Source organism: Trifolium pratense, linkage group LG5 (assembly GCF_020283565.1).
Source record: "Trifolium pratense cultivar HEN17-A07 linkage group LG5, ARS_RC_1.1, whole genome shotgun sequence".
In the NCBI taxonomy this organism is placed as follows: Eukaryota; Viridiplantae; Streptophyta; class Magnoliopsida; order Fabales; family Fabaceae; genus Trifolium; species Trifolium pratense.
Genome location: NC_060063.1, coordinates 27,405,656 through 27,418,016, shown reverse-complemented (window position 1 = coordinate 27,418,016; position 12,361 = coordinate 27,405,656). Strand labels below are relative to the sequence as shown.

The window sequence follows — 12,361 nt, the reverse complement described above, 5'->3', positions numbered from 1 at the left end:
TTACATAAACCTCAAATTTTGTCTTTAAACATACACCTCTCTTTTGTGGAACAAAGACTACTTATAAAACGTAAGGCTAATTTATTTATGGAACAAAGTATGGGAAAAGGTATACAGCATGAATTAGAAAGTTGCTTCTGGCGAGTGTGTAAATGGCAAAAATGGGGGGGAAAGAGTTCACTTTCTAGAAAACAAACTACAGCTGAGTTCGCTTTCTAATAGCAAACTGTAGTCAGTTCGCTTTCTAGAAGGCGAATTGCAGCTGAGTTCGCTTTCTAGAAGGCGAACTCCTTTTTTCATGATTTTTTTCATTCTAGGGAGTGGATTTGAGCTAAAAAATTGACACTCGTTACTTAGAGTGCGGAAAAGTGCTCGCATCCTAGAAAGCAGAAGGGTTAGGTTCGTAATTTCAAGGGGTGACCGAGTATATTCAGGGGGTGCGAAAAGTTCAAATCCATGAATTAAGGGATAAAACTGAGAGTCTTCTCTTCATCATACTACAGATTTAGATTATGTAATTTTGGCATTGTATTTGTACGATTTTAAGTGATTGGAAGCGAAAGAGGTTAATAAATTTCTATTTTTTATTTCATTTGATAACTAATGTATTTGGTCCATAATTAAGGTCATATGCATTAGTTATTATTCAATAAATCTGAAATGTGAAAATTTGCTTATAATTAAGGTTTAAAAACAAAAAATGAATTGATTCAAGTGGTAACTTGTAAGAGATTTGAATCTTTTAAGCATGTAGTCACAAGTACCGAGAAAATCAGTTGAAAGAAACGATCTCACCTTATATATCTCACAAGTCCCGCGTTAGCATGGCTGGTCCTGATAATTTAGAGATCCGACACTAAATATTAAAAGTGGACCCCTTAATAAAAATAAAATAAAATTCAATTTTTTAAAATTGTAAATAATATCAATAACCTAAAAAATAGTCATATTATAATTAATACCAACAAAAATATATTCTAACTGCTTAAAAAAAAAGTCTTCTATCTAGCAGTGGAAGAGAGGTTGTACGTGTTTCTGTTTGTGTTTGAGACAAGACCAACTTTTTTTTTATTCATTTTACTTTTTTTTTTTTTAACTTGAACCTACTACCATGTAAATTATTTTTTTTAGTGTAACCAACAAATATTATTTTTTTAGGCACTCCCTCAAGGTCGGCCCTGCACGTTAGTCATTGTTAATTTGATATCGGGGCAAAATCTGTAAAAAATATGGATTGAGAACAAAATTGTAATAAGGTGTAAAGTTGGGGACTAAAATCCCGGATTTTAAAATAGGGAATTGAAATTCTATTTCAAGTAGGCAAATAGGGAAATTATATTTCAAATAAATCACAAGTATAATAAGGTTAAGGCTAAAATAAAATTATTGAAATTAACAAGCAATTTGGTCCTCAAACGAGTATTCTCTCAAAAGTAATTTGTGAAATATTAAAATATACAAGTTATCTAGTTATAGTCTCTAAAGTTTAAACTAGCATAATAAACAAGTTAGTAATTCAACATTCATAAAGGTTATTCATCCACAATCTCATATTTATCATTAGCTTTCATATTCGTCCAACCTAAAAAAAATAAAGAAGTCACATTGAAGGTCGATTCTCATATGGCATGTGTAGAACTTCTTTCCTAGGTTGACACTTGTCTTAGATGCTCAAACAACATTTTCACCACAAAAACAACACTTGATATTAGCAACCCTTTGGCTCCTACGTCTTTTTTTTTTAACAAGTTAAAATGAGATATATTAACAAACAAGTCTTCTTAGCACAAGATGTGCCAAGATAGACTACCAGAGTTTACTAATAGTCACAGAAAGAAATGAACAATCATACAAGGCACAAACATAATAAAGGACTAGACCATCAACTATGGTAGTTTGAGACTAAAGTAACACTCGTCGTCTTCAACCACCTATAGGAGAAAAGCTTGATCTTGTCCAACAACTTATAAATAGTACTAACTGAGCCACTGAATAACCTGTGATTTCTTTCCGTCCACACAACTCATACGCTAGCAAGCCAAATGAGTTGTAAAAAAGACCGACGTGCTCTAGATCCTCCAGCTGATAGAGTAAACTGAACAAAATAATCCTGGATAGAAGTAGAAGCCACCGAAGAAATGTCAATCCAAGTCCGAACTAAATCCCAAAGAGAACTAAAAGTGCTGCAGGAGATGAATAAGTGATGAGCCGACTCTGCCACACCACAACCAGATACACACCAATGAGCTGCAGAAGATAAAATGCCTCTAGTAACCAGGTTTGACTTAGTGGGCAACCTGTCACGCAATAAACGCCACGCAAGAATGGAGACATTCAAGGGAACCTGAGGGTGCCAAATGAGATGATCTCTGCCTCATCTGGGGTCTGCCAAATGGAGACAGTCAAGAGATGATATGCTCCACGGACAGTGAAACCTGTATCGGGGTCTGGCTGCCACTGCCACCTATCTGAAGCCTGTGCCTGTAAAGAAATGTTAGAAAGTAAAGACTGACACTCCCCTAACATCTCCTCCTCCCACGCCCTCAACTGTCAACGCCACACCCAGACCGCTCCATCCGTCCCCCACCCAACTCGAACCAGTCTAATTGAATGAATCAGCACTCAGGAGCCATGACTAAAATTGACTTGATTTGTTTTGCTTTTTTTTTTCCTTTTTGGTGTGCATTAACTCTCTGGTTCTCGGGGAAAGAGGACATCGATAATTTAGAGTTTAGCCGTAAGGTAAGTAAAGTCTGATAAAAAATTGTTCTCACTAGAAATTGAACTCGGGTTCTCCTGAATGTTTGATCTTAGAGGGAGCTCATTAACCACTTAAACCTAATGTTATTGATTATTTGTTTAAGAAAAATGATATAAAATACTCGAGGGACCTATTTGAGAACAAGTTACATAGACGGTGACCAATTTGATGGTTTGCTAAAAAAAATTATGAGAAAAATTTGTGAAACCAAAGTGATTACTTCTTTTGTGAATAGATAACTACAGATAACTTGTTTTGATTTTATCCTCTTATTTTTAAATAAGTTTATTCAAGTTAAGCATAAGCAACTGTTTTTAAGATAGAACTTTTAAGAAAAAAATTGTATGAGATTGAGAAATGGTTTTGAGCAAACCATGGAGGAGGATGAAAGAGCAAAGCAATTGCATCTAGCATCCGTAGAACATCACCATTTGACGGTGCAAAACACTCGCCCAATGAGCAACATGTTAGGCTTGCTTGCGCTGGCCTGAGCCTTAAAGACTTGGTTCATTCTAAATTTGTTTGAATAAAGAGAATGATAAGTTGAAAGAGAGAGTAACCTCACTTACCCTTCCCAAAGTCACAACTTGGAATGCATCTACTCAATGTCACTACTATTCACCTCCTCATTATTTCACATTGACCCATTGGCCATTATTCCATTCCCAAACAGGCTCATTTGCATTTGACCTCTGATTGAGCCACAATGTTACTTCAATGACTATATAAACTATTGGGGGAAGGTTGTCATGGAAATGACAAGACAAATACAAATTACATCTAACATTATTTTATGACAATTTCATTGATAAGCTGTATAACAATGTCAAAACGTTCATCATCAAAGATATTCTGCATGTTCTAACACAAGTACACCCCTAGTACTGTAAAACTGAAGCTGACAGATCTGTAACATGGTAAAATTTCTAAATTCTGAACCTAAGCCAGTAAGTTTCTACTTTGATATAACAAAAAAAATAAAGTACATGTCATCATCATCATCTCTTTCAATTAAAGATCCTCCTTGCCACTTATCTCACATTAGAATCAGGACCCCTGTGCAAAAGCACAAAATCAAGACATAAGAAGACAGTCCAAGTGAAAAATGATAAATAATACTCCTCTTGTCCTTTTTATAAGGAACGGCTGACTTTTTAGATTCATTAAATAACTGATGTATTTGGTCTATATTATAAACCAGATGCATAAATTATTCAATGAACCTAAAGCGTGGATTGTTTCTTATAAAAAAGGACTGGAAGGAGTAATCATTAAATTTATGCAAATGCTAACCAGTGGACATTGATTAAAGTTCAACAATAATCATTCACTGAAAAATAGTATCTTCTCATTTACCAATATATTGAATGTAATGCTTTCCAATAAATAATTTTTTATTTTGTTAAAGGACTCTTGGTAACGGGGCTCTTAAATTAAAACAAACAAGGTAATTAAAAGGAGGGGGAAAAAAACTACCTTGAGACATGGGGTGAGGAGGGTTGATCCGGTGAAGATCGTTGAGCAGGGCCACCATGAAACCTTTGCTCTTCAAGTGCTCCATTACCAGATCGACTTCCCTCATTTGGCTGCGGTAGTTCATTGGCGCCCGAGAAACCCATTGGTCCCAATGACCCGAACTCTAGCTGCTCTGCCGGTGAACTGTAGCCAGCATTATGATCATAAGGATACAACATAACAACAGATGGCATTGTTGGTCCATTTGATGATACGCCACCAGGGTTCATGCCAGGTATAGAGTACATTCCATATGCTACATTCCCGTGACTGTTCTGCGAGGAATTTCCACGGACTGGACCGTTCTGGTGAGGAATGAAAGAGTCGTGTCTGTGTGTACTCCATGGCCTCTCAGCACGGCTCTCACTAGTTGCCAACCGCTCCGATTTTGAGTTTGGCTTCTCACCTTGGTTGCGATTATGGCCACGCCCAGATGATCGCAACTTTGAATTCGTATTCCAGTTCCCTTCTCTATCACCATGATGATCACTTCTATCATAGTTGTAGTTTCCCCTTCTGGTATTCGTCGAATGGCGGTCTCGAACAGAAACCTTCTGAAAACATTAAAAAAAATGACCATAGATCTAGAAAATGAAACACTTTGGATACACACGAGACATAGGAAGGATAAAGAAAACCGCACAAGTACAAAAGTTTCATAAATTTATCATACCGGATTTGGCAGGTATGTTCCAGTACCACTTCGATACCGAGGCATATCTTCTACAAAACGTTGATAAATATTTGCAGGTCTATTTGAAACCGATTGTAGAGGAGGAACGGGAACAAGACGTGGCCCGTAGTTCATGAGCTGAGTGGCGAGATTCATGTTAGCTGAAGGAGGTCTCCCAGGACCATCCCAAGGATAACGACCCTGCAAATAAACGGGAGGCACCATAACAGGCGAAGGGTACATCATTGATGGAGGACTACACGGACTTTGACAAAATCGCCCAAATTGCAAATTTTGCCAGTGGCTAGCAAAGTCACTATTAAGAATATCAGGCTTGTGGTAAGATGGCTCAATACCCACCCTTGCCATTGAATTTGAAGGGCTTGACACCTCGTGGTCATATCCCTCGGACGAATCAAAATTTAGACCAGAATCACTGTTCTCCACCCCTTCTTCCCCATTGAAGTTGCTTGTTGATGTCTCAGAAGACTCACTCGGAAAATTATAATAGGGAAGCATTGTAACAAATGGTACTGGAGGACCTGTAGGATAAAATGCAAACGGAAGAACTCCAGAATTATCAACAGCTCTTTGGCGAGAACCAGGACCTAAAATCACAGGAGCTATGGGTAATGGAGAATCTGATCCACTTGTCTGAGCAGCTTCAAAACCAGATATTTGATGCCTACCAGTTGCAGGCTCAGTGCTTCTGTCAGACATATCAGATGACATAGTCAACAAAGGAGTCCACTCTTTGTTTTCGTCATCTGTTCGATTAGATGAAATTTCTGATACATTTTTACCCTTACCATAACCAGCTGCAGGCACTGAGGGAGAACTTTTCTTGCCCCTTTTTTCCCTTGTCGATTTTGAGGATTTGGCTGACGATCCATCCCACGAGCTTTCTGAAGGGCTCTTACTTCTGAATGAGCTTGAAGGTGGTGCACTTGGTAATTCAGAATTTGCTATTCTATCATCCAAATAAACCTCATTTCTCCGGCCATCTTGATAATGAAAATTATCAACATGCTCTTCTCTCATTGACCCTCGATTTTCTCTAGTGAACTTCTGGTGAGTTCTGGCAGAACTACTAGAATTGCCTGCCCGAGAAGATGGGGCAAAATGATAACTACCTGAAGTTGACTGTTGTTTATCATCTGGAATCATTTCCAAATTTCCATTATCGGCTTCAACACCACTAGCAGAACTTCTCTCCTGCTCATGCCAGAAATCATTATCAGCTTCCACTGCATTCATTTCAACAGAACTGAAATTCTCGCTGCCAGTTTCAACTAAATCTTGAGGATTTGAGGCCAATCCGAATCCAGGGAAATATGGATGCAATGGTGAAGGGACTAAACCTTGAGGAAATTGCATATTTGTACCCCAAGGTGCCTCAATAAAGGGGATATTAGCCATATTTCTTTGACCATATCCCATTGATGCAAGAATGGAAGGTGGAAATGGGAATGGTAGGTGACCTAGAGGTAAATTCATTGGCATATGGGCCTGACCACTGAAACCTTGAGCGGTGGGAGATGCCATCATATTCAAAAGGTCTTGCTCCTCCTGATTCATCATCTGCATTCCACCTGCTCCGGCAACAGCTGCATGCTCTTCACCCATGACACCCGAGTTTGGTTCATCATGATTACTGATCGATTCCGCGGCACTGCCAACAACTTGACGAGATGAGTGCCTACCGGATGAATCATCAACTCTTGCAGCTACGTCTGGCTCAAAATTCTTCCTACGACCATTCTCCAACTTTACAAAAACATTCTGGCCTTTAACGCTTTCAGTTGCTCTTGTACGCCTTCCTTGGGAAGAAACTTCACCGTACGAATCAGTCAGCTCAGGGCTAGAACGTGTCCTGGCAAATATTAACCTGCCACGAAGATCATTGACTGGGTTATCAGTTTTCACATTTCTCTGACTTTTATCAACTTGAGTAGTAGTAGTTTCCCTTCGAGCTTGATCCAAATTCCTTGAATTATTTTGGTTTACATGACTCTTTTGACTATGAGGACGGGAATATGTAGAAACATTGCTATGCTGAGATACACCACTATGTGAAAATTGTTCCCTTTCAGCATGAAACTCACGATTGGAGGTATTATCAAGTTTATGATTATTGTTCCGGAGATTCTCAGAACTCTGTGATTGGTCATGATTAGATAACCTCAAACGCCATAGGTCATTGCTTGGAACATCAGGTCGTTGCCCACTTCCATGTCGGTCCCAAGTGTTCAAAAAGAACTGATTGACTTCAAGAAACAATTCATCCTTCGGACAATCAAGTAACCTAGCCAACTTTTTAGCCCCAAATGCAAAGGCACTGCGTATCCTGAAGAAATTACCTGGTTCGCAAGTATCATAAAGCGAAATTAGCCTAATCACAAAAAATATATCGATGAAGAATAGTCGAGGGAAACTAATAACCCATTAATATAATACTAGCTTAGCTCAGCTGTAGCAGGGTGCATAAAAGTATCCATACTCACCATTTGTTTGATTATATAAACACATTGAAGGTTCATTTTTTTTCAATCTTCAAATCCCAAACAGATGCCAAAACAATTAGTTAAAAGTACATTACCATAGTCATGTAGCGATGCATAGTTGGTTTTTGCGAAAATGATGGAACACATAAAAAATCTGCTAATGAGATCTATTAACTATTCATAATACATTCATAGCATAAATTTCTTGTGACAGGAAAAAAACAAGGAAAAAAGACTACATGACATCGGAAAAAGATATCCATGTGTATAAAAAAGATGATAACCTACACGCCCATGTATCACAATTCTTCAAGATTGAACAACTGGTATAATGTCGCATTAAAAATAGTAGCAAGGACAGGTCCATATAAAATGAACTGTGTTCAAATTATTAACCGGACAAATAATGGTATATATGCATAAAATAAGACAAATTTAATTGGAGATCAACACACCTTTGCTGACACTGCGGCCAAGGTTATTGTTGACACGCAAAGGATCAATGACATTGAAATGCTTGGAAACAAAGGGTTGCCCCTGATTTTCTTGACTACCAGGGTAAACAGCATAAACTGAGCTACAGGCATCAAGAAATGATTTGCTCAGCAGTAACTCTCCTGCATCTTTTCGAGGAGGTTCAGCTGTAGAAATTCAAAAATTAGCGAAGAAAAAAATCAACATGACAGACTTAAATCCATATAGAATAGGAATATTTAGTTACAATGTAACTAACTACCTGTCACATCCGGGAGTAAACTAATTGGTACTGGACCCCATAAACTTACGCAAAAATTATCCCAATCAAACTTACTAAAGAACTCCAAGAATCGATACAAAACCTACATAAGAAAAGAAAGTGTCATGTTGAATCAATAGTCAAAATTCAAAAACATTAAATTAGATGAAGTGGTGTCATCTCCTGCTACCTCAAGTGGTCCGGCAAAGGAATTGTTGAAAACATGAAATATGTAAAGAACCAAAGTTTCTAATGCATAAGTTGAGATAAGTCCATGGTGGGCACCAAGTATACGGCTCTCATAGTAACACCAAGCTTTTATCAGTATAATGCTACGCTTGAATAAATGATTTTGGTTAATCAGACTATCAACCTGCAAAAGCAAATTAAAATTCTTGTAAATCCAAGTAAAAAATAGTATGAAGGTCACACTTCAGGGATACACCAAATTACCTCCTCAAGAAAACAAAGGGTGCACAATCCTCCAAGCTGGTTAAATGAAATGTCTACTACGATATTTTCAACAAGACATTTTATAATCTTAACCTGCAAATATGAATGGAAACCATATAAATTATAATACAGGTGAAATAGCAAGAATTATAACAAGTCATCAACACTTAGAAATGTGATACAAACTCCAAAAATAAATTATGAATTAAACAGAAATGTGCTTCTCAAGCTGGCAATTGTTTAACTAGTATTAGTTCTTTAACCACACTGATAGAAACTAGTTGTATTTCATAGCTATTGGTGTATTGTGCTATTTCTTCACTATAATCTATATACATAATCAGGCATACTATAACCTCAAAAGCTTCTACAACAACCTGATAACCACTGAAAGAGTAATATGAGTTGGTAATAATTAGCAAGCACTCACCACACTCATAATAAAACAATTATTCATTAGCAACATACTTCAAACCTTGCATTTATGGTTATCACAATATCACTTAATACACGTAATAGATCACTTAAATATAAAAAAATGGGGTACGAATGTTCCATGACCTTAAAAAGCTTCTGTAACGAATAACAATCTCAAACAACCACCTAAAACTAAAAGTAGTCTTTGCATCCTCAAATAAAGCTCTTTAGTGATATGAGATAGTTAGGTATCATTAGTGCATATGATAAGCGTGCTGCTATTATATGGATGTAAGTTGAATAACATCCAAGGTTACGTACACATTTATCATGTGCATTAATGACATCCGCCTATCAAATAAGTCAAAACATGAGGAGAAAGCAAGCAGAAAGAATGATTACCATCAGTATCATTCATATATCATTTGAAGCTCAATAAACTCATATATAACTCTCACTCTATGTTGACAACTAGAAAACCATTCCCTTTATTTGTGTTTGATGTTAGAGTTGTTTCCCCAATAATTTATGGACTAAGTAAATCACTTGTACAATGAAGCATGTGTTTGTGCCCGCACAAACCAACATAATGAAAGAAAGCAAAACAATAAATTCATCATGTTACTCCATGAGTTAATAATTGAAGATAACCCACCAAGTCTACTTCCCAAACATTATATTAGGTGTGTGGGGGCGGCAAATGGGTAGGGTAGAATTGGAGGAGGGCCAAATTCCATCGTTTCAAAGTTTTGGCTCGCCTCCAACATTGGATGATTAGGACGGAAGAGAAAATGGGTTTAATATATTGGTTCTTACCAAAAACATCACTACTTATTATCAAATATTTACCATCATAAGGGTGTGATAATGAATTAAGTGATTAGTCAACACTATAAGAATGGAGACAGAGATCAACAATTTCAAATTCAAAGATAGTGTCTTGTTAGAAAACATACTTCAGCCTGGATGTACTGAACCTCCTTGACATGAAAATCTGCATTCTCATTCTTCTCCTCGTTCTCCAGCATGTCACGAACCTGATGTGCCCAATTATCCTTCAAAGTTTGATTCTTACAAAATGCTGTTAAGTCAATATCTCCATCAGGCAAATAAGTTTTTAGAGGAACCGACCCAAAGGTGAACACCTGTAACTGAAAAACAATCATTAACACAATGATGTGGGAATACAAATGAAAAATAACATCATCAATCATTGAATCAAAATGGCATGATGCAAAACCATTCACTACTTGGAAGAACATAATTTCACTAATCACTACCAAAACCACAATTGAACATCCACCAACAAAAAACCAACTTCTAACAACAAATTAGGATTTCTGACTAAGCAAAGATCCATTTCAAGATTTACGACAGCACAATATTGTTATATTATGTGCAAACATCCTTCAACAATGATATTTGATTTGTCATAAAAAGTTAACAATCTTCAATCCAAATAATAATGCATGACTAAACTAACTAATCAAAAGTTCTCAAGCAAAAAACAACTCACAATCACCACATAAAACCCACCTGACAAGGGAAGCACTTTGTGATCAACTTTTGGACATATTCTGCAACTGCATTTCGGCGTTGCTCAGAGGGTGAATTAGGCTGAATGCAGGCAATAAGCTCTGCAGTTCTTTGTTCAGCCTTCGCCCACCGCTCCGAATCAAGCACCTGTATCACAGAAGCAGCTTCATTTGGTAATAAACCATTTGGCAATAGCCCACTTTGTGGCTGTGCCCACTCTTCATGTTCTCCCATGCAAAAACCTTTAACTTTAAACCCTCTCAAGTTAACCTACCAACCCAATACACCACCACCACCACTACAACCTCTTCTTGATAATAATAAACCCCAATAACCAATGTTGAAATCTAAACCAACTAAAACACCACACTAAAAGCTTGTAGCAATTGATTTTCCCCTCAAACTCTTGAAGGGGAAAATAGATACAGTGAATACAACAACAAATAAACCAGGATACAAATACAAATTTATTCCTAGTGCAGTTCAAAACTTTAATAACAAAATCTTAAAAAAAAAAAAAAAAAAAATCAACTTAACCAATTCTAGGTTATATTATATCTAAACACAACAAAAACACATAGAACACAACAATTTCAGAATCCCCAGAAAATAAAAATAAAAATTAGATTTTGGAAGAAAATACCCAATGAATCAAAACACGGCAGAAAAATAAAAAGAAAGTTGCTTAGCTAAAAGAAGAAAAAGGGTTAAGATTATTAAAACCCTAACGAAAAAGGTGAATCCCAACACAGTTGGAGAGTGAAAGGGGCAAATCAATAACGAAGTGAGGGAATAGAGAAATGGGAAAAAGAGATAATGGGCATTGAATATGAAGGATGACGAAAGTTGGGTTGCGATCAAAAACGGAACTTGGTTTGGAATTTGAGAGAAAAGGGTTCTTCAAAACGAAGGTGTGAGAGAAAAATGTGAAATGAAATATTAGGGATTGAAGAAATTGGGGTTCGGCGTTTTGAGAGAAGAGTGTGTTGTTGTGTTTGTTGTTGTTAAGGGGTTTTTTTGTTTTGTTTTGGAAATTACTTATAATAATAATAATAATAATAATTTTAATTTTTATAATCAATTAAAATAAAATTATTGGTAAGAACTTAGGATAGATATAGATGAGAATAATGAGATGAGGTGATAATAATAGTAGAATCTTGTGAGATAGAAAAGGAAAATATGAAAGCATCGTAGAAAAAGGAAGAAGAAAAAAGAAATTGATATTTTTTTTTGTTTAATATTTTGAATTTTATGAGAAGAGATTATGGTAATTTAGAATTCGGTAAAAAATTTAGTTAAGTTTGACTAAGAATAATTATTTTTTTTGTATGAATTGAAGTCGGATTTTCTATAATTATTTGTTTTATAGTCAATATTACATTTGTTTTAACTTGTAGCCGAAATAGACTATCGATTTGGAAAAATTGAAAATTACGGTGATAACACGTGTCTATCAAACTAAATCACGGCAACAACACGCGTCTACCAAATTATATACTTTTTGGCTTCTTAAATTTATGATAAAATTAGTATTGGGATGTCCAAATGGTAACCAAAACATGTATCCAAACAAGCTAAGAATTATTTAAAGAAGATCTTTGATTTGAGTTTTGTGAATGTAAAAATATGTGGTTGGGGAAACAATAAAAAGCAGTCTAGTTCATAAGCAGAGATTATCCATTAACTAAGTATATCTTTTGAATCACGATAAATTTGATGAAATTACGATGGCACTACAATTTTATTAAAGTTATAAGATATAA

General features: G+C 36.2%; 1 protein-coding gene across 4 annotated transcripts; it reads right to left on the bottom strand.

The window, feature by feature from the left end:
• Nucleotides 1–3,535: 3,535 nt before the first annotated feature.
• Nucleotides 3,536–11,628, bottom strand: LOC123887013. 4 transcript variants are annotated; one of them, XM_045936281.1, is made up of 9 exons: nt 10,596–11,628; nt 10,016–10,210; nt 8,643–8,735; nt 8,380–8,562; nt 8,190–8,292; nt 7,909–8,094; nt 4,950–7,309; nt 4,238–4,830; nt 3,536–3,817 (listed from the first exon to the last, which is right to left on the bottom strand). In XM_045936281.1, the coding sequence occupies exons 1-9, from the start codon at nt 10,827–10,829 to the stop codon at nt 3,793–3,795; spliced, it is 3,972 nt and encodes a 1,323-aa protein (XP_045792237.1). In that variant the 5' UTR covers nt 10,830–11,628; the 3' UTR covers nt 3,536–3,792. The 4 variants fall into 4 exon arrangements, with proteins under 4 accessions (XP_045792237.1, XP_045792239.1, XP_045792238.1 ...); XM_045936283.1 differs by having other exon boundaries at nt 10,016–10,204; nt 10,596–11,617; XM_045936282.1 differs by having other exon boundaries at nt 4,238–4,827; nt 10,596–11,609.
• Between the last annotated feature and the right edge of the window lie 733 nt (nt 11,629–12,361).